The sequence below is a fragment of the Sphaerulina musiva genome (genome assembly GCF_000320565.1).
Source record: "Sphaerulina musiva SO2202 unplaced genomic scaffold SEPMUscaffold_2, whole genome shotgun sequence".
NCBI classification, from domain to species: domain Eukaryota; kingdom Fungi; phylum Ascomycota; class Dothideomycetes; order Mycosphaerellales; family Mycosphaerellaceae; genus Sphaerulina; species Sphaerulina musiva.
Genome location: NW_016017384.1, coordinates 415,159 through 434,108, shown reverse-complemented (window position 1 = coordinate 434,108; position 18,950 = coordinate 415,159). Strand labels below are relative to the sequence as shown.

Sequence of the window (18,950 nt, the reverse complement as noted above, 5' to 3'; positions counted from 1 at the left end):
AAAAAAAAAAAAAAAAAGAGAGAGAGAGAGAGAGAGAGAGAGAGAGAGAGAGAGAGAGAGGTTATGATAATGGCGCAAGTGGCTCTTTCTTGACTCTCACTTGCGCGGTTGGGCGGGGAGCTGAAAAGAGGGAAAAGACTTACATCGCCAGCAGCATTCTTGAGGTCTGCTTGAGCACCCTCGTCGTACACGTCAGGAATGTCCGATGGAAGTTCCTTGGCGTCCTTGATGAGGGCGTCGTGGGTTTGCTTGATCTCCTATACCAACCATCCATCACACGCGGTCGTCAGTATTCTGTCTTGGACCATATAGACGGACTCGCTCTCTCTATCTCTCTCGTGTGTTTCTACTGCATACCTGAAGAGGCTCGCTCAAATCATCCCCTTCGTTCGCATTCTGAATCAATTGCGAGATAGTATAAGTCTTCTCGCCGAAGCCCTTGAAAATCTGTTCCCATTGCTCGGCCATGGTGGATGGATAGTTGATAGATGAAGGTGTTGATCGATGGTATAGACGAATGAAAGAGTGATAAGATAATAGTAGCTGGTGGTTGTTGGTAACAAATATCTGGTCAAGCACACAATTGAATTCACAAGTGTCCCGTTTCCAGCAAACGCTCCACCGTCGTCATGAGGGGTCGGGGAACATGAAGATCGTTCCCGTCTCTGGTGTAACGTAGCATCACATTTTCCTGAAGAACCTCATCACTGACCTCATGATGGTGTGTTATGGCGCACGGGTTTTTGGCTTTCATCCCATTCCCACAAATGCATACTTTACCGTACCAGCAACACACCCTTTGCGGCCGCGATGCGACTTGTACATTCTTGGAATGTCATTGACAACAGGATGAATCGTCGTCCAGGGCATTCACAATAGACAAGATGGGATATACGTGCGACTTCTGGGCCTGCAATGGAGAAGCCGAAAGAGGTGTGATGAACAGAAAGAGACCGGCTTGGAGTGGAGGGCGCTGGTCCGAAGCAAGTGAAGCACGATGACCAGTAATAGTATCACGTCCCTGGTCGGGGTGATAATTGGATTCATACACATCACACCGAGAGTCGAGACAGTGTGTTGGTGACAGTGCAAGGGTTCAGTGGGAGGTTCATTTTACAGACGAGGTGCCACGAGCGGCAGAAACTGGAGAACCCTGGTTAATCTGTGGCCCCTTGTTCCAAGTGAGGGAGGCTCAAGCTTATGTAACAATCATCTTTGGAGAGTGGACGAGCCCTAGCATCGATGTATTGACACTTGGAACAGATGAATCAGTGGCATGAAAGAATGCCCGTGGACTAGGTATGCAGAAGATGGGGGGGTCTGGCCATCAATATATATACTATGTATACCTTAAGGTATAGTATGTATAGTAACATTGACAGCCATGCCTAGATCCATCCAAAACCAACGCCAAGTACAACGTTAACAAGGAATAGAAAGCAATGCTCAGCGAGGATGTTGGTTGGCTCATTCAACTATCCCAGAATCCCAGACGCTTCCATCGACCGTAATTCTGTTGACTTTGCCTGCCCCCCTTGTTTGACCGACGGGATCCGCTCTCGCGTGACATATAAAGAATGAGTTGGACCCGTACTATTTCTGCCTGGTAATTCCACTTTCGTCGACACTCGAGACAGAGCTTGTTTTTGGCACGAAAGGAAAGGCGGAGCTGCACGAACACAAACGATGAGGTTGCTATTTTTCCTTCTGTCGGCTTTTTGGTGCTGGTAAGTCGACGTCCCCCTCCCCATCCATATCGCCGCACTAGATATATATATACCACAACAAAGCAGGCCACTGATTCCAGCGCAGCCTTAGCCAAGGAAAACAGGTGCCGGCACAGTGCCTCTGTATCGCGGCCATTCCCGTTGAGTTCGCAAACACGGCTACGGTGGCCGTTTGTGGAGGTCACTATGGTAGCCACTATGTCAAGACATCCAATACAACTGGAGACTCTCGGGTGAGTATTGATCTGCGCCTACATACCTACAAAACCTGCGTACTGATGGAGAATCGCAGTGCGAGGATCCAAATAATCCCTTAGCAACAACTTTCGGACAATGGATAACTGAGACGTTCGGGGAATGGTGTGTGAGCGCAGGCGCGATCGGATCACAATGCTGTGACAGAGGCGAATCTACTAACGCTGATGGCTGCTCCATCTATGGGCCACCTGATCCCCCAATGTGAGCCTGATTCCAAACCTGCTACCCGCGGCCTCATCACTCCCGGTCTTCCTCCTCCCCCCTTTCTTTGCTCAAGAGGATGGAGCCTCGAGTACCTGGGGGTTGTACTGCGAGAAGCGCAGGGACGGGATGGTCCTCCTCGTCCAACAAGAGTCAATATTACCACATCTGTAACTTCTGGCCGTCGTCTCATGCATCGCCAGCCCCTTTATGGTGATGGTGCGATGGCAATTCATGAGAATCGACCTTCTTTGTCCTTGGAGCTTGGAGAGGGAGGGAGGGAGAAAGGGAGGGAGGGCGAGGAGGGGAAAGGAGAGACAGAAAGAAAGGAGAGAGAAATATAGAATCTACATTGAGAGACCAAGTCATTCCCACGAATCTGCCTTCTCGCACAAGCCCTGCCTGAGAGTACTGTGATCAGTGATAGCCTACCTTAGTGCTGACCGCCACAGTCAAAAGTACAGCGATGATCCAGTAGTCACAACAGCCGCGATACCACAACGAAGAGTGCCAAGCGACGTGAAAGAACTTCCTCCCAACCCTCTCTCCTCTTCGCGACACGAAACACATCACCAGCCTCCATTAGCGAGAACATTACGCGACGGCGGTGACGCCGACGAGTCGACGACGATCACGTTTGAAATCTCTCCCTGTCTCGCACGCTATAAAGCATGCATGCATGTCGGATAATATCCCTGAGCTGACCTGAGCGCTGACCTTTTTGAGTCCCTGCTCCCTCGTGAGGTCACACGCAGTCGCCTACATAAGGTATTAACCCTTACACGATAAGAAAAAAATATGGCCGATGTTCGACCTCGTCTGCCCTGGCACCCCTGAGAAAGCTCAACCTGCAGCACAAATTCATTGCCCCTTGCGTTGCTCCCTACTTTGAGAAAAGAGAAGAAAAATATGTCATCGCAACGTGAGACGGTGAGAAGACCGAAAGGCGGGGGGGCTGCACTATTGCCTACGGTACCTAGGTACTGCAATATTGGTGGCTTCTCCTGTCTGTCTGTTTCTTCGCCCATTGATCTCTCGGCTTGTGAAGATGTCTACATATGTGCCTACGTAGACATGTATTCGTAGCTCTGCAAGTCCGTCTCTCCCTCCAGAACGCCCCCCACGACGGCACGCAAAAGCATCTATCGAATACTCCACCGGGCGTCTTACGTGGAAAATGGATCATAAAGTATATCTTGAAGTATACTACCATCTCCACTTCTTCACAGGAAAAACTCAAGGGATAAAACTGCCGGTTTCGATGATATCGATGCAGACAAGGTCATTCGCCAGGTTATATGAACATGGTTTCTCACCCTTGAAAAGACCCCCAGGTATGTTTACACACTTGTTAAGTTGTTGTACAATGTACAGTACCTTTGCTGGGGCATGGGCCCCCCCAAGTGATGAGCATCCATGATCACCCGATGATGAGCTCTAGGCACGATATGTTGGTCAGCAAGACTTGTACATATTATACATGGAAGCGCGATATCGAAAGGCCCTTTTTTTTAAGCGAGCATGAGCTATGAGACTATGTTGTGCACTTAGAAAAGAGGACTAGGGGCATTTGGACGACAGCAGACACTTATCTAGCAATTCAATTAAGTTTGAACAAAGCATACAATTTCAAAAGAAAAGCAAGCTGCTACATCGACGACATGGTAACCTCTGATTTTCGATTTGTTTTTTCTTTTTCGGGCTAATATATACCGGTCTATCCTATAGTCCTATCATCCATTTTTTGATCCTATCCTATACACCAAGTCCCTACCATCTCCCCTATTCCGCCGCGCCTGCGCAAGCATCATCATCATCATCACACACACAAGACAAGCCAGTCCATCCATATCCCATCCGATCTCATTACCGATTTTCACCGGACCTAAAAGGGGGTAGGGGTTCACACAAGTCAGCTCTCTCTCTCTCTCTAGTCATCAACAATAGCCCATGCATCGACAATGTTAGCTCGACAAGTCGGGCAAGTTCTATGATCCTCCATCCACCTCGCGAGATTTGCGAGAGAGAAGAAATGACCACAAGGGGTGAAAGCACTTACTGTTTGACCTATGACAAGATCTTCCCATGAGATGGGGCAGATGAGTGTTCCGTCTTCGGCAACATCATTCGCTGTCAATTGGCGTTGTATCAATCTGACGTTGAGCGGTTCAGGGTGGAGTGGATGCCCGTTTTCTTCGTCGTCGTCGTCATCTTCATCATCTTCACTAGGATGGAAGTCCAAGAGTTCTTCCAGTTCGTCGCTATCCATATCTTCATAGTCGATCAGGAGCGATTCTACGTCACTGCTTACAAGCTCAGCATCAGCGAAATCAAGCCCATCTTCCACGGCCATGGGAATGTTGTTACCACCAGCCACATCACTGCCGCTGTTTGCAGGAGAGACAATATTCGGACTGGGGTGATTGCTTGCTCGCGGTGAAGAAGACGAAGCAGAAGAAGAAGAAGAGGACGACCGCTGTCCTCGGCCTCGCTCAGCGAAGAGTCGCGTTGCAATAGCAAAAGAGGAGAGGGAGAAAGAGGAAGAAGAAGCACGCTCAGCATCCATCATCTCGTTGAGTGAAGCCAACTCGGCTTCAAGTTGGACTCGCATCGTATCATTCATCTCATGGCGGTATTCGACAAAGATGCGGGCGTACTCCTCTTTGCAGGCTTCTATGGCACTGAGCATCTGAGACTGCGTGTATTCGTTGCTTCCGCTCGCTCGACTTCGTAGGATCGTGCGCACCAAGTCGAACCGCTGGAGATCGACCTCGGGGTAGTCGTCCATTGTGACGAGAGATTTCTTGTGGTTTCGAAGCGGTGGAAGAAAGTTGAGTTGCGGGTTGTGTAGTGCTTTGTGATGAGGTATCGGCAAGATGTGGTTTAACAGTTGTGATGGGATATCGAGCTGAGAGAGAGAGACTGAGGGCGGTGGTTATATGCTGCCCCTGAATTGTCGTTTGTCAAAGGCTAGCGACACTTACTACATTTCGCCATTAACTCGCTCATGAGACCAGACAGTCACTTCATTGAGATCGATGCCTACAGCAAAAGCAAGTGAAGCTGCCTGGAGTGCTTCAACAATAGCATTGTATCGATAAGGGGCCGCGACAAAGAGATGCTCAGCAACATACTTTGTACTTTGATAATCGTCTTTGTTCAAAGGCCTGACTACGAGATCCCACACCCTGTGGCTTTACAATAGTCTCGTTCAGAACAAAGGGGCTTGCAAAACACAAAGCATTGTCAGCCAGACATAGCACTCTCAGATTTTGCCTATAAAAAGAGCGACGGGACTCACTGTAGGAAAGACAAACGCTGCAGAGTTCTACGATAGTCGACTCCACTGGCCAACGAACACCAGTGTAAACAGGTCTTTCACAACCTCACAGTCAACTTCCAGAACTCATCAGCCCAAAACACTCAACACATTATCCTGTTCGACCCTACAACTTTCCTCCAGCATGGAGAACAACAACCTATCCAACCTCAATCCCGAGGACACGGATGAGAGCTCAGGCGAGTCCACCAACTCTTCCCGATCCATATCACCCTCCAATCCAGCCCCAACTCGATCTGCACGACCCTCCAATCCAGCCCCAACTCGCTCCAATGCTAATTCCGATCCGATACAGTGGAATTTCGCATGGCCAGTCTTCGCAGCGGCGGGGCAGAACAGAACTCCCTCCCACGCACCAGCGCAAGAGAGAGGAATCACAGAACAACTACCACCCCCACCACCACCACCATCATCCCCAAGACTCCCACCGCTCGTCGGAGGACCTATCCCCTTACCCCCTCGAGCGCGCCGCGACGCACTCACGCCCCTCGACACCGCATTTGCACAACAATTCCGCCACTGGGCCGCGCCTTTGAATCCCTTGAGACCTCGACTCAGCGAAACCGAGCTCAAATCCCTTCCACAGCGTCCCATTACGCCAGCAGATCTCGACGATCAAGGCGAAGCCCAATGTAATATTTGTATCCAATCCCTCGCCATCGGTGAGATTGTCTGCTGTTTGCATTGTGGTCATTATTATCATCGCGAGTGTCTTGTCGCTTGGTTCGCGAAAAGTAACTCGTGTCCTAGTTGCCGTCGGATATATCGACCGCTGCCTCCTCCTCGAGACTATCCTCCTCGGCGCCGTGACGATGAAGACCCAAATGGTGGTGCTAGTGGTAGTGGTGGTGTCGCCCAAGCTGTATTGGCGGCATGAATTTTGGTGCGTGGTGCGGTTTACTGACTGAACTTGTCAATTTTAGGTAGAAGGAACTTTTTTACCCACGGTCCTGCGTATATCGACCCAAGCCTGGTGGGGAGGACATGTCTGAAGAGTGTCTCTTTCCTGCGAGGCGAGGGGGGTCATCGTATCTTAGTCGTTTAAGGACTAGGATCTGGAGACTTCCATGTTCGACTAAACAGCAAGAGTGTTGTTTGAAGCTGTAGAATCTCGAGCAGGTCTTGTGATCTATATTAATCCCAATAGACTCAAGTTCGGGGGTAATATTTTGGACCTGGATCGGTGTTGGACCCAACGAGTTTTAATCTTGTAGTACATCTTTTGCCCTCCAATAACACTGGCGCTATATTGATGATTTGAGACTGCCATCTTTACTCCAAGCTCCTACGTATTCTTGATTGTGGTAGAGAGATATGGCTTTACAAGGGGTACTAGAAGTATCATCTGTGTTATCAGGACTCTTCTCTCTCATCCAATAAACCTAACTTTGGTGCTGCGGTCAGAGCACGAACAAGGCTCTGCCGAGAGAGAGAGGTTTTACATTAGAGTGTAGGTAGACAGCGAAATGTCTGACCGCGATGGACAGGAGAATACATGTAATAGTAGATCTAGCAGTGATTCACGCATCATCTCCTGAGTCGGGGTAAAAATCTTCTTGATGATGCAAGACAGAAAGGAGCGAAGTGAAGGATACGTGATAGTAAGTGAAAATTGATCGGAGTTCGTGCCTAAGGCATTCTTAATTCCCCCACTCCTTTCGCTACACACAATTTTATTCATCGACAGCAGGCTATACCCTCTACACCCTTCACTCTATCTACATAGTACATCCATTTATCGAAGTTTCACCGTAAGAAGAAGACCAACAAAAAAAAATCCCGTTGACTAATAATGTACCTCCCTCAAAGTATCAATACTCTAAACTTCAACACCAAGAAGCTAAATTTCGGCCCATACATTAAAAGACAATTCAAGTCGCAAAGTGCCAAACTAGATGACCTGGCCAACCTAGCCTCCATCGGATAGCGAGAGAGAGAGAAGGCAAGAGAAAAAAAACAATGGATGGGGCTGGAGCCTAGGAGACACCACCCTCGACCTGAAATGGACCAATAAGAAACCTTGCGAAGGGATTTTCAAGAATATGACCAAGGGCTACCAGTTTCGCGAGGTATGTATGTATGGTACAGTATGGTACAACAGTACAGTACATACAAAGTACAGTACAACATTTCCAAGCGACGGAGTTTCAACGTGGAGGCAGGGGGGCACGCTGGGACCTAGGCCAATCTATCTATCGAGCGATTCGAGCGCAGGCAAGAAATATAGTACCTCCTAGGCTGCAGCAGATTAACCCTGTGCAGACACGGGGTTTTTCTTTGGTGGGATAACAAGATGATTTTGACATGAAACACATCAGTATGCTACACTGTCTGTGGTGCTCTCGAGCTTGATGACAACAAGTCTGTCTGCAGGCAGCCCTTTTTTGTTTTCACGGAGACCGAGGACTCCGGAATAGCTGGTGAGCTCTCTCTTCTTTGACCCTGAACGAGAGTTGTCTGGCTATGCACGGATGGTCTTGCTACCGACTCCTTTTCTCAGTGGAGGCATAAAATTGTTCTATGAATCCACGTCGAGTTTTGGTTCATCTGATTGACAGCGCCCAAATTACTAACTGGTAGGCAGGGTGCAAAATTCCGTAGTAAGTTGCGTTCTTGGCGACGTGGCTGCTTGCCTGTTTGACAATCAGAAAACAATGTACTTGTTTATCCTTTTGTTTCGAGCAACTTTCCAATAATGCTCACAAAAGGGCTGGAAGAACATCCGCTATCTCAAAAAGTAAGAGAGCTCAATCGACAGTCCGTCCTTTCGCGCGATAGCACTCGTAGACTGTTCTCTGAAAGAGAACGACACAGCACTTCACTTCGTTGCCAAGCATGAATATGAATGAGCACTTCACTTGGTACGACACACACACACATACATACAACGCTTTGAAAACATGAAAAAGAAGCTACTACTATAATATCTCTCAGCTTTCTCCTTCATGCATCTTCTAGTAATCACCTACCACCAATTCGCTGCACAAAGCGGAGACACGAAGTTCTATCATCGTGTCTCAGACTTTCCCTAACCTATAACACAAGAAGAATACTCAGACAATAAAACAACCGACAGTAGTCTCCAAGCATGTCTCAACCCACCCTACCTCGCCTTCTACTTCTTCTTCTTCTACTCCTCCTCCATCTCCTCATCATCCCCAGCGCTATTTCCGCTCGACCTCTAACACAGCACAAATCCACCCCATCTTCTCTCAAAGACGAATCTCCCATTTCCATCGACGGTCTCTGTGGATCCCACAGCAACAATAATCAAAAAACAACATGTCTCCACTCCCCCTTCGGAGACAGTTGCAGCAAATGGGGTTTCTGCGGTTCATTCTACGAGAAAGAATATTCTGGGATAGGCTGTCAAGTAGATTTTGGAGTTTGCAATTCAGAATTCGCGACCTTAACCGACGATGCTGCGGAATCGAGCACTACCTCGTTATCAACTTCTTCTTCTTTTTCAACAAGTACAACAACATCAACTCCAGGCATCATTATTATTCCAGCTACGACTACTTTTGTCAGTGTCGTGGTGAGTACGAGTGTGAGTGGGAGTTTCACCCCTGTTCAGACTTTGACGGGCATGGTGGGATTTTGTGGGGTGGCGGGGTCGAATTGTGCGGTGTGAGAAGGAATGAAATGAATGAAATGAACTTTTCGGGGGGATAGAGAGAGAGAGAGATAGATAGAGAAGGGGCATGGGAAGAAACTTGACGAGAGGGATTATTTGGGACTGTTTGGATAGGGGGATGGCTGTTATTACCTACTATTACTACTCGGTAAGATAATAGACCTTAAAAATGTCTCCTATGATTGTTGTTTATTGGAGTAGTTCCTCATTCCCCTAGCTAGCAAAGAAAAAAGAAAAAGCTCAATATAGAAAGAGAGAGACCCGTACACAAAAAGCCAGGTAGCCTAGAACCTATAGCGAGCGAATTCCTACCATCGTCAGTTAGTCAGTCATTCAGTCAGTCATTCAGTCAGTTAGTCAGTCAGTTAGTCAGTATTTGTTTACTACCTAACGCGATTAGGTAGTATAAAACCTTCCCGATGAACTGTGCCTGTATGTAAAGAAAACGAGAGAGGGCCGTATATGTATAGGTATGTGGCGTTCATCCACCCTCCCAAATCCACGGACCCGGTTTCGCATGCATCTCCACACATTTTCGTTTTCGTTTTTATTTCTTTTTTGTTTTTGTTTCTTTTTGTTGCATAAAAAAAAATTGAAACAGCCACTACCAACCACTTCTTTGAGGCTTACACCGGTCAAGCGGTCGTTGGAGAGTGCATGCAGACTACTGGAAATAGATAGATACGGAGGTAGAGGTGAGGTACCTTAGAGGTACATACACACCTCGGTATGTTGGAGGATGTATGATAATAATAGGAAGGATAAATAACGACAAAGCACATGTTTCTTTTCTTCTCATGTCGTACGTATATCGGAAAAAAGAAAAAGAAAAAGAGAAAAAACAAACCTGTCCTTCGTTCGTGTATCCTATCCCATCCCATCCCATCGCCCCAGCTGATTTCGGATAAGTAGGTAATCCGTCTACTCTGCCGTCCCGTAGTCCTGTACTCCCCCCTCGTTTGTGTTGCCAGCCACTATATCGGACTCGGGGACCAACGGTCGAAGATATTTTGGGGGGAAAAAAAGTTGGTGCTACAACCCCCTAAAGAAAAACAAAAAAAAAAGAGGTTTCGACTATATCTAGCCACGGAAAAATATTCACAGCAAGACGAAATATATATATTTATGTCGTACGTAACGTACGTAGGAAGTTAAAAAACACCCTCCCGGCTAAATAAATCCCAACACATAATAAACCGCTAGATAATGTATGTTTTGCTCTCAAGCCTACTGCCTTTGAGCGTCACGAGCAAGCTTAATCCGATAACTCCGAGGAATGAAGGTTGCGAGGTTGCGTGACCGGTGTGATGATCAGTATGTACAGTACATGTACATGTAGTCAGGACTATCTTGGGCCAAGTAGGAGGTAGGGTAACAAAGTTACAAAGTACTGTATGAGTAAAAGAGGTTATACATAAGGTATAGCCTTCGTGCGGAAGGGAGCAAGCAGGCAGGCAGGCAGCAGGCAGCAGGCAGCAACAACACCCACCGGGTAAAGTATCTGCGTATCTGCGTATCTGAGGCGCCGCTACGATTCTTTTTTTTTTTCTATTTTTTTATTTTTCCTGTTGAACCAACCCCTCTTACATGAAACAAGAAGACTTTTTACCACAACGGCCAGAAAAATGCGACTTTTTTTGAAACCTTAGACCGGTTCGCTTCTTTTTTGGTAATGAATGTATAGAGCTAGGAGGTTGTAGGGTAGGGTTGTTGATGAATACCATACCATACCATTACCATACCTTAGTTTAGAGGTACATACTACATAGCCATTCGCCCACGCGAGTACGAGCCTCCGGGAGTAGCAGGGGATCCTACCTAGGATTGATTGTGTAGTGTAGGGACAAAAAAAACCTCCCTCCACAACGTTCCGATGTATGTGACTTGCATTTTCGTCAAGAGGCAAGGCACAGCTGCGTGTGATGGGACAGGCAATCAGGGGTGTTCCCTTCCTCTTCTTGAATATGATCGGCAGTCCGGGCGAAGGCGAGTACGGAGAGAAAAGCGATTCTTTTGCAGCCCAAGGCGGCAGTCTAGTCAGTACCTAATTGACTCCTACCTGTACAGCTTCGGACCTATCGAACAGGGCTTCTTCCAAATGTAAAAATATTTCTTCTTCCACTCGTAAAGACACGGCAACCCTCGATAGGTATCATATGAGGCTGAGGGCATGTCCTGTAATACTCTTCTCCCCAAATCAAGAATTTGGTCCGCTTCAGGCAGTAAGAAAGAATGCTACCTTACTATGGCGACCACGCCGACCAGACCGAGCGCTCTCAACGAGGATAATCCCGGTGGGAGACGAGGATATTCAATCAATACAACACAATGGAGTACTGTAGACAAAGTCTCTTTATTATAATTACTACCATGGCCAGCGCTTGTACAGTACGAGCCTTGTAGGTAAAAGTTGATCCAGGGCAAGTTCATACTGTAGTGGTCATGGTGCGCGCGGAGTAAAAGGACTTCTAGGCGATCTCATGCCGCCACAACATTTTCCCCCCATCCCCTTCCCAGGTGGCGAAAGCCAAAGGGGAGAGGGAGACGAAAAGCTTCCTTGCGGTTGCGGCCTTAGGCACTAACAATCCTGCCTGGCCTGATCTTTTCTTCTTGTCTCTTTTTTTCTTCTCTGATGCCAGTAACACCACGAGACCACACGAGCTTGAGCGAGGAGCCCATCCCGCAATCCTCGAGGCGACGAGGCCCTGGCTCCGATCGAAAAACTTAACCATCTGGACGACTCGCTCGCACCTGGTCTCCCTCCGTACTCGTCAACTCGTCTACAGCAGTACCTTTCACTCAACTCACCCTCCGGGATAGATTGAGTTGAGGCTGTGCTAGGCACACGGACACGGCAAGACAAGGGCTTTGTGTGTGTGTGTGTGTGTGTGTGTGTGTGTGTGTGTATGTGTGTGTGTGTATGTGTGTGTGTGTGATGTGGTGCACCAGTGACCAAGAGACGCTAATAACGACAGGTGGGTGGTGCGAAAGGGATCAAATAAACATTCAAAATCAGGAAACATGGAGACCCGGCGAGGCGAGTCGAGGCGAGGCGCGGACAATATGTTCAACACCGTGCACTCGCTGATCTATCCGTGTGATATTGTCTTCGTTTGTATGATACAAGAACCATGATGCTCTCTATCGACCCCCCCCCCCCCTGCGGCTCAACACTGCAAGTCAATCCAAAGTGCCGCCTGATCTCAATCTTCATGGAACATCAAAAGCGAAGCAAATGTCGATGAGTGCGATCGATAATCGATGATGATTGATGATTGATGATAACTATGCTGTCGTATACATGCTATCCTCTTTGATTCTTTGCTTCTTTCCTGCGTCTTGCTTCGCGCTCCCTGCTCATTCTTAATTTCTATAATCTGCCAATATTAAAACGATGCAAAAGCAAATGGGGTATCATTGGAGCGCATTGCGCCATGTTTCCCGTGAAGGTGGTGAGTCTATGCTAAAATGTTATTGCTGATGTGGGTATCCGATGCTGCAGCTGCTGGCTGAGTGATGACGAAAACGCCGATCGCAATGCTGACGCCCCTTTCATGGAGAATGATAGAGTCGGAGAGTCGGAGAGAGAGAGAGAGAGAGAGAGAGAGAGATTCTCTGAGATAGGCCATTCCCTTGGTGGTGGAGAGATGCGGCTCAGATGACCATATCCAATCAATTTGTTGTTGTTGTTGTTGTTGTCGTTGTTGTCGTTGTTGTTGTTCCAGTCCTGTGGCCATGTTGATCATCTGAGGCCGAGACAAAGGGATGGGTGGGCCATGGAAAGTGGCCTTGTCTGGCGATGAGAGATGGTGTAGTGCAAGCCGTGATGGATGGTGGCTCAATGCGGCCTAGCGCGCGAGAGCTTTCAAAGCGGTCCTGGAATGGGCCGCATGACCATTTGTTGATCCCAGTAATGCGGCTCAAACGCAAACACCCAAGTTATCACACACACACACGCACACACACCCGCCCACCCATCGTTCTTATGATGTTGAAGTCGGCTGACCTTGGCTCTCGTAATCGTGCAAGGGAACAAATCTGGCTTCCGCGGGCATGGCTGTTGGCCCCGTCAACGAAGGAATTCGTTGTTGATAGCCGTATGACTGTTGCGCTGTGCCTGGAAGACCCGTCGCTGGCGATGCGAGATAGCCAGTGAAATTCGAGTACCCGAGATCGGAAGCATAGTGCCCCGAAGGCTGATGCCAGGACGTCGCCTGTGCGCCTGCGGATGTAGGTACAGAGAGGCGTGGATCCGGATGCCCTGCTGACGGCCCGATGCCGAGACCTGTTGGCATCCCGTGAGGCGAATACACATTATGTTGCATTTGGGGTGGCGCATAGACGTGCGTATATGATGCAGAGCTCGAGGCAGAGCGCGGCGACGCAGCTGATCGTTGATCCATACCCATGTCGGACGGTCGGTTCATGGCGTAGCTGGAGCCTGGAGCGTGCAATACGCCGGCAGTCGACGAATAACTTGCAGACTGTAAAAACATGTTAGCTGTGCATTCAATATCGAGAGTGCATTGCATATGCATGCAAGGATGACTTGCATATTTGCCAATAATCTTCTTCAAAGCAGTTGCCAAGATCCGCCACGGGAACACCTTCACGTCCTTTTCGATGTTTCTCGGCTTCGGGTTGGGAAATCCCATGATGAGCTTGAAGAATTCCTCACTATCCGCCTTGGTCTTGGACACGGTTGCCGGCCGGAACCCCTCCAGGTTTCGACGGATGCGGTTCTTCTCCTCGACCGTGAAGCGTACTGCGACCAAGGATTCCAATAGCGAGATGGTGTCCACTGATGTGACATAGCATTCCTGTTTCTCCTCCCACCAGATGCAGCTGACACAAATGCTGTTAGGCAAGCGGTCTTCCAGTGTGACGGGCTCGAAAGTGGCAGATATTACACTTCCAGTCTGGCTACGTCGGAATTGCACAAGGCGTCGTCTGTTCTCCCACTCTGCAGCAGACCATCCATCGGCCATTTTGGTCAGCTCGCCTTCGATTTTGAGCATCGCTTTAGTATTGGATGGGTACACAGTGTATGGGTTAAAGACTGGAGTGGCTGTCATGGTCGCCCCAGGGGTGGTGGGTGATCCCTGTAAAGTCGAGGTGCGTATGAGCGGTGGAGCCCCTGCGCCCGCCGGCGATGGAAGCAGGTGGGAACCCTTGCTCTGTGTTGACATGGAATTCATCGAAGGGCTACGAGTCGTCTGCACAGGCGCGTACGACCATGACGGACTTTGCGAAGTTGTGAGCGAAGGCGTCGCAGTCGCAGGCTGTCCGTAGTATTGCTGGGATGGCATGCGCGAGAGCGATGGATTATACGCGTTCTGATAGTCTGACGCGCTGCTGCTGTACCTTCGTCCATGCTGGTATACATCTGGCACACTCGGTACACTCGGGCGCCGGAAGGAAGCAACTGGTGACTGCGCATACGACTGTGGAAGCTGCTGCATTGAAGGCTTCTTCGCTGGCGACCGTCGCGGAGACGCTTCAACGGAGAGCTTGCGTTTTCGAGGAGCCTGTATTTGAGAAGCCGTCATCTGAGGGGAATCCAGCTGGTAGTATGTCGGCGCGTCGAGGTATGTGAAGCTGCCCACTTCGATCGTCGGAGAAGCCCAGCTGACAGCGGTGTCGTCCATAATGAGATGGATCGGGACCTCTGGAGTGGGAGACTGCGTATCGGCCAGAGAAGGGGTCGTGGATTCGAGCGAATACTGAAAAACTTGATCTTGGGGCGTTTTGGTCAAAATACTCTCGCATCGTTTGGCACCAAACATAATCAGTGGTGTAACTCGTGGTGCATCGAAGTCGTATACGCTCTGGAAGTAGATTGTCACTTGCGTGCCTGGTAGACCTGATCTAGGAGTGTAGCTCTGTATCGTAGGCACTTGACGGGCGGGCTGTTGGAGATATGCAGGGTACTGGACCACCTGCTGACCATAATAGGCTGGATCATGCGTTGCGTATTGTTGAGCAGATGGTACCAGACCGACCGTAGTGGATGATTGGGGCAGGCCAGATGGTACCTGCGCCTGAGCAGCTACATATTCGGCCGGGTAAGAAGAAGGGTGTGCAGCGACGAAAGCGCCGTAGGCTGGTTGCCCCTGCTCGGGTCGTGTGGCTGTTTGGTAGTCTGTGGTGTGCGTCACGTCAGTCATCTGGCCCTGTTGTTATTTCACATGCCCATGTTCCCACGCTTGCGGAGCGCGGCGGCAGGAACAATTCTTGCCGTACTTGTGCCGTCGCTATCGTAAGCTAAATTACGAGCTAATGTATAGCGAGGCACACCACCGCTTCAAGCATCCCAACCTCAGGCAGTACCAAGCCGAAGTCGCGCAAATTGATGGGGGTTTCACGTACCATACACATCGTAACTCTGCGCTTTGTCGTACTCCGACATCGACAGCAGATCCGTTTGGGATTCTTGATGCGCCAGTGAGCCAGCTTTGGTATGGAATTGGTCGTTGTTGGCAGGTAATGTGAGTGTGCTGCAGTCTTCATTGACAACAACCAATTCCTTGCTGTCTGTTCTTCTTGTTCGGTTCTGCGCGCAACACAGTCAGTGAAATTTCCCACCAGCGCGCCAAGGTCATCGCAAAGCAACTCGGTGGTCAAGACGTGTCAACACCTGCATTGCCACAGACCAATCCATCTTCACACATCTGGGACGAGACGTACCTCGTGACGCATACGTTTTTGGTCAGTTCCAGCTGGGCGAGTGATCAATGTCGAACAGAAGTCGGAAATCGCAAGAGTGCAGTGGACGGCCACTTGTACGACGCTGGATGTATGAGCGCGCCTCTATTGCGATCCCAATGTGCGCTTCGATGGGCTGAATGAACTGGTGGGGTGGGTTTGCAGCAGCTATCCGCTTCAGAGACATGCAGAAATAGACCGCTATTCCCTTTGACGTGAGTGTCAGACTGCGACTCCCGTCCTGTCGGCAGCGTCAACCGCCTCAAAGAATGACACCTATTCGTGTAAAGGCAATCTAGATGTTCGTGCAGTCGTTCGCAGGAGATTGCAGGGTAGTTCCCGAGAGCTGGTACCAAGGACCTGGCGTTCCGCTACTGTGCGTACCCGACGCGAATTGCCAGTGCGGTATCAAAGCAACAGCGCTGTAGGGACGGTGTTTTGGCCGACACAATCAGAATACCTGCTGCTGGAATTAGTCTCCGATGCGGTCGCCAAAATTCGATGCCTGTTGCGGTGATTGCAATTTTCGCTCATACCAGGTCGAACAAAGGGAAGCTGACGACGGAGCGCCTCTGGCGACGCCTGCTGTGGGGTCGGTGGCTGTTCGTCGATGTCCGAGAGACTGAGCGAACGCGATATGATCTTTTCCGTGCGTGTTCATCGGCCAGCGACTGGCTCCCAGCACATCAATCGAACAATGATGCCAGATTGAGGTTGGGAGGGGGCCAGCTGCTCAGGCCTCGACGTGCGGAATGACCTCTTGTTTAGAGAGGAAACCAGGAGCCGGGCGGGGAAAGGAGCAAGTAGTTCATGCAAGGGAGGAGTGGGAAAGAACGAACCTCACCTGCAGAGAGATGTACAACAGAGACAGCCTGTTTAGCGACGCCGGAACCAAAACAATCAAAAGATGGTTGGTTGTCCACACAGCACGGCGGTATCGCACCAGAACAAAGAATTGAGGTTCCGCTCAATAGTGCATCCAAGAATGCCTAATGATCACTACGGCAGGCCGTGGAGCCGTCACCTGACGATCGAAGCTGGAAGTCAATGCGTCAGTAAGGCCTGAAGCTTCGGTGTAAGCTACCGGACTCTGTAGAGCGTTGGAGTTTGGGTGGATCTGTTCGCAGCGTACCACTACCACATGCCCGTTACCAAAGTTCTGTAACGCGGGTCACTCGACTGGTGGAGGTAGCCCTCCTCTGCTGATCGGAAGCCTTGGCGCCAGGTCGGTGTGGCCGCAAGCCAGGTCGGTGGAGCTGACCTAGGAATGCTCACTCACCACTGTGCTGGTGTATCTGAGTCAAAAGCGTGGAGGCCCGAAAAAGTGTTTCAAATTGTCTTGAGAGAAAGCACGGATTCACAAGCGGGTGAGCATGCGTGTACGTTGGAATCGAGAAAGAGCGTAAGCCTTGTCGGGCCCGTCGTAGATCTGTGCAGTCTGTGAATAAGTGAGGAGAAGAGTAAGCGGATGCGGATGAGCATAGCACAAAAGAGGGCAGTTGTAGGAGGTAGGAAAAACAATGATCCAACATGTACAGTCTGTAGCGAGTTGTGAACGACGACGATCATCAACATCTGCACAGACGTTAGACAAAAGACACACTGGGGGAGAAAGTAGGAGCAGGAGCAGGAGCAGGAGCAGCAGCTGCTGCTACTGCTGGAGAAGTGTGCCACAGTGCCGTGAGGGAGGTAGCTCGTCCCCTTGACGCGAGCGAGCATGGTATGCCAGGCATTTGACTGGCCTAATGGCGCCAGCGCGACCTCCCATGGCAGCGCCAGATTGCGTCTGTGGGAAAGGCTTGGGAGACGGTAAGTATGATTCCATAGCCAGCCGGTGCACTAAGCGCAGGACAGGACAGGACAGTAGTAGTGGGTGCTGGTGGTGGTGGTGGTGGTGGTGGCCCTATCTGGTCAACCAGGCATCGCATCGGCCTATGTTTAGGACAATCCCCGGGCGCCCGTGAGAAAGCTTAATTTTTTTTTTTTCGTTTCGTGTCAACTGTGCTCCCCAGTGTGTGTGCATGTGTGTGTGTGTATAGGTGTGTTGTGGCCGTGCGGGCCGTGCAGGTGGCTGCTGGACACAAGATATTGGGCGACCCGATCGCTGTCTTACAGTCTTGCGCACTGCACTCTGCCGACGGGCGCGCCTCTGTGATGATGCCGGGAGGCCTCATCAGCCCTGGGCGGTGCTGGGCCTGCTGGCTGTGGAATGGCAGGGCATCGGCCTTCTTCGGGGAGGGGGACTACCTGTCAGCCGCTGCACAAAGGGCACCGCGCAGTGGGCAGAGGAAGAGAGGGCTTCCAGGCTACACAAGGGAGCAGTCGGCCATCCCTTGCGCGCTCGCCCAGCGTCCGATGTTCCTGCGGGGGCCGCTCGATGGGCTGAATGGGCCTAGCCGCACGCCTAGGATATTTAGTCGACGTTCCCGCCAGGCGGCTGCGGAGAGTTGTCAGTGCGTGCGTGCGTCTCGCATGTAGGAAGTACCTAGGCAAGGTGCGGGAGAGGAAGCGTCGTTCAGATCCGCAGAATTAGCCAAGCCCTGCACACGCAGAATTGGGTTTGGCGAAATCCACCAGGGTGAGCGAGACCAATGATCAGCCACCTGCACCAGGATCGCACACAGCCCGCAGGTACACCCGTTTCCGTCCGTTTCTGTCCTGCTGGCGGGCGCCCACTGCTGATTGGAGACGTTGGAGTGCTGTGGTGTCCCCTCCGTGAGCCGTCGCAGCGGTATGGGCCTTCATCATTCATTGGGCCACCGCCCGCCCATCCGTCAGACTCACTGATGCGCATGCGGTGCAATCGGGCCGTTGTCATCACCAGATGGGAGGTACGTCGTCATGTCCGGTGGTATAATCAGAACAAGAGGCAGAAGAAGAAGAGGCGCGGCCGCACAGGAGAGCTGAGGGGAGGGACAGTGGACGGTTACGGTACACCGATGTCAGGTAGCGAACGATGGACTAGGGAGCGACGATCCATCACGGCTTGAACCTACTACTCCTCTCTGCCACTGCGACGGGACTGGTTGAATGGCATTGGCATGGCCTACACCTCCCTAGCCTGCTGGTAAACTTCTCCATG

At 50.3% G+C, this 18,950-nt stretch overlaps 6 protein-coding genes across 6 annotated transcripts in view; 3 read left to right on the top strand and 3 right to left on the bottom strand.

The window, feature by feature from the left end:
• The window catches only part of SEPMUDRAFT_146987 (uncharacterized protein), a 2,122-nt gene extending 1,508 nt beyond the window's left edge, over positions 1–614 (bottom strand). The window contains exons 1-2 of the mRNA XM_016904008.1: positions 358–614; positions 144–257 (exon numbers count right to left, since the gene is read on the bottom strand). Of these exons, the coding sequence (XP_016763106.1) occupies positions 144–257; positions 358–468 (225 nt within the window). The 5' untranslated portion in view covers positions 469–614. The remainder of the gene's footprint in view (positions 1–143; positions 258–357) is intronic.
• A 961-nt stretch (positions 615–1,575) lies between these two features.
• Positions 1,576–2,368, top strand: SEPMUDRAFT_161261 (uncharacterized protein). Its single transcript, XM_016907925.1, has 3 exons — positions 1,576–1,727; positions 1,813–1,960; positions 2,020–2,368. Exons 1-3 carry the CDS (start codon positions 1,687–1,689, stop codon positions 2,188–2,190), a joined length of 360 nt encoding a protein of 119 aa, XP_016763105.1. The 5' UTR covers positions 1,576–1,686; the 3' UTR covers positions 2,191–2,368.
• A 1,748-nt stretch (positions 2,369–4,116) lies between these two features.
• On the bottom strand, positions 4,117–4,974 carry SEPMUDRAFT_105300 (uncharacterized protein; the record flags this gene model as incomplete). The annotated part of the gene is made up of 1 exon (XM_016900572.1): positions 4,117–4,974. The coding sequence occupies one exon, from the start codon at positions 4,972–4,974 to the stop codon at positions 4,117–4,119; it is 858 nt and encodes a 285-aa protein (XP_016763104.1).
• Positions 4,975–5,650: 676 nt separating this feature from the next.
• SEPMUDRAFT_114112 (uncharacterized protein) lies at positions 5,651–6,403 on the top strand (the record flags this gene model as incomplete). Its single annotated transcript, XM_016901075.1, has 1 exon — positions 5,651–6,403. One exon carries the CDS (start codon positions 5,651–5,653, stop codon positions 6,401–6,403), a length of 753 nt encoding a protein of 250 aa, XP_016763103.1.
• Positions 6,404–8,614: 2,211 nt separating this feature from the next.
• On the top strand, positions 8,615–9,160 carry SEPMUDRAFT_105298 (uncharacterized protein; the record flags this gene model as incomplete). The annotated part of the gene is made up of 1 exon (XM_016900571.1): positions 8,615–9,160. The coding sequence occupies one exon, from the start codon at positions 8,615–8,617 to the stop codon at positions 9,158–9,160; it is 546 nt and encodes a 181-aa protein (XP_016763102.1).
• Positions 9,161–12,574: 3,414 nt separating this feature from the next.
• On the bottom strand, positions 12,575–17,321 carry SEPMUDRAFT_146983 (uncharacterized protein). Its single transcript, XM_016904007.1, has 6 exons — positions 17,001–17,321; positions 16,708–16,930; positions 15,851–16,328; positions 15,533–15,716; positions 13,717–15,305; positions 12,575–13,647 (listed from the first exon to the last, which is right to left on the bottom strand). The coding sequence occupies exons 3-6, from the start codon at positions 15,860–15,862 to the stop codon at positions 13,147–13,149; spliced, it is 2,286 nt and encodes a 761-aa protein (XP_016763101.1). The 5' UTR covers positions 15,863–16,328; positions 16,708–16,930; positions 17,001–17,321; the 3' UTR covers positions 12,575–13,146.
• Between the last annotated feature and the right edge of the window lie 1,629 nt (positions 17,322–18,950).

Bases quoted from the DNA above. Each gene is read 5' to 3' on its own strand.
- SEPMUDRAFT_161261 (XM_016907925.1), top strand. From the start codon at position 1,687: ATGAGGTTGCTATTTTTCCTTCTGTCGGCTTTTTGGTGCTG. The intron at 1,728-1,812 runs GTAAGTCGACGT...ATTCCAGCGCAG, and splicing joins CTGTCGGCTTTTTGGTGCTG to CCTTAGCCAAGGAAAACAGG. The intron at 1,961-2,019 runs GTGAGTATTGAT...GGAGAATCGCAG, and splicing joins ATACAACTGGAGACTCTCGG to TGCGAGGATCCAAATAATCC.
- SEPMUDRAFT_146983 (XM_016904007.1), bottom strand. The intron at 15,306-15,532 runs GTACGTGAAACC...CGCACACCACAG, and splicing joins GCAGAGTTACGATGTGTATG to ACTACCAAACAGCCACACGA. The intron at 13,648-13,716 runs GCAAGTCATCCT...ATGTTTTTACAG, and splicing joins AGAAGATTATTGGCAAATAT to TCTGCAAGTTATTCGTCGAC.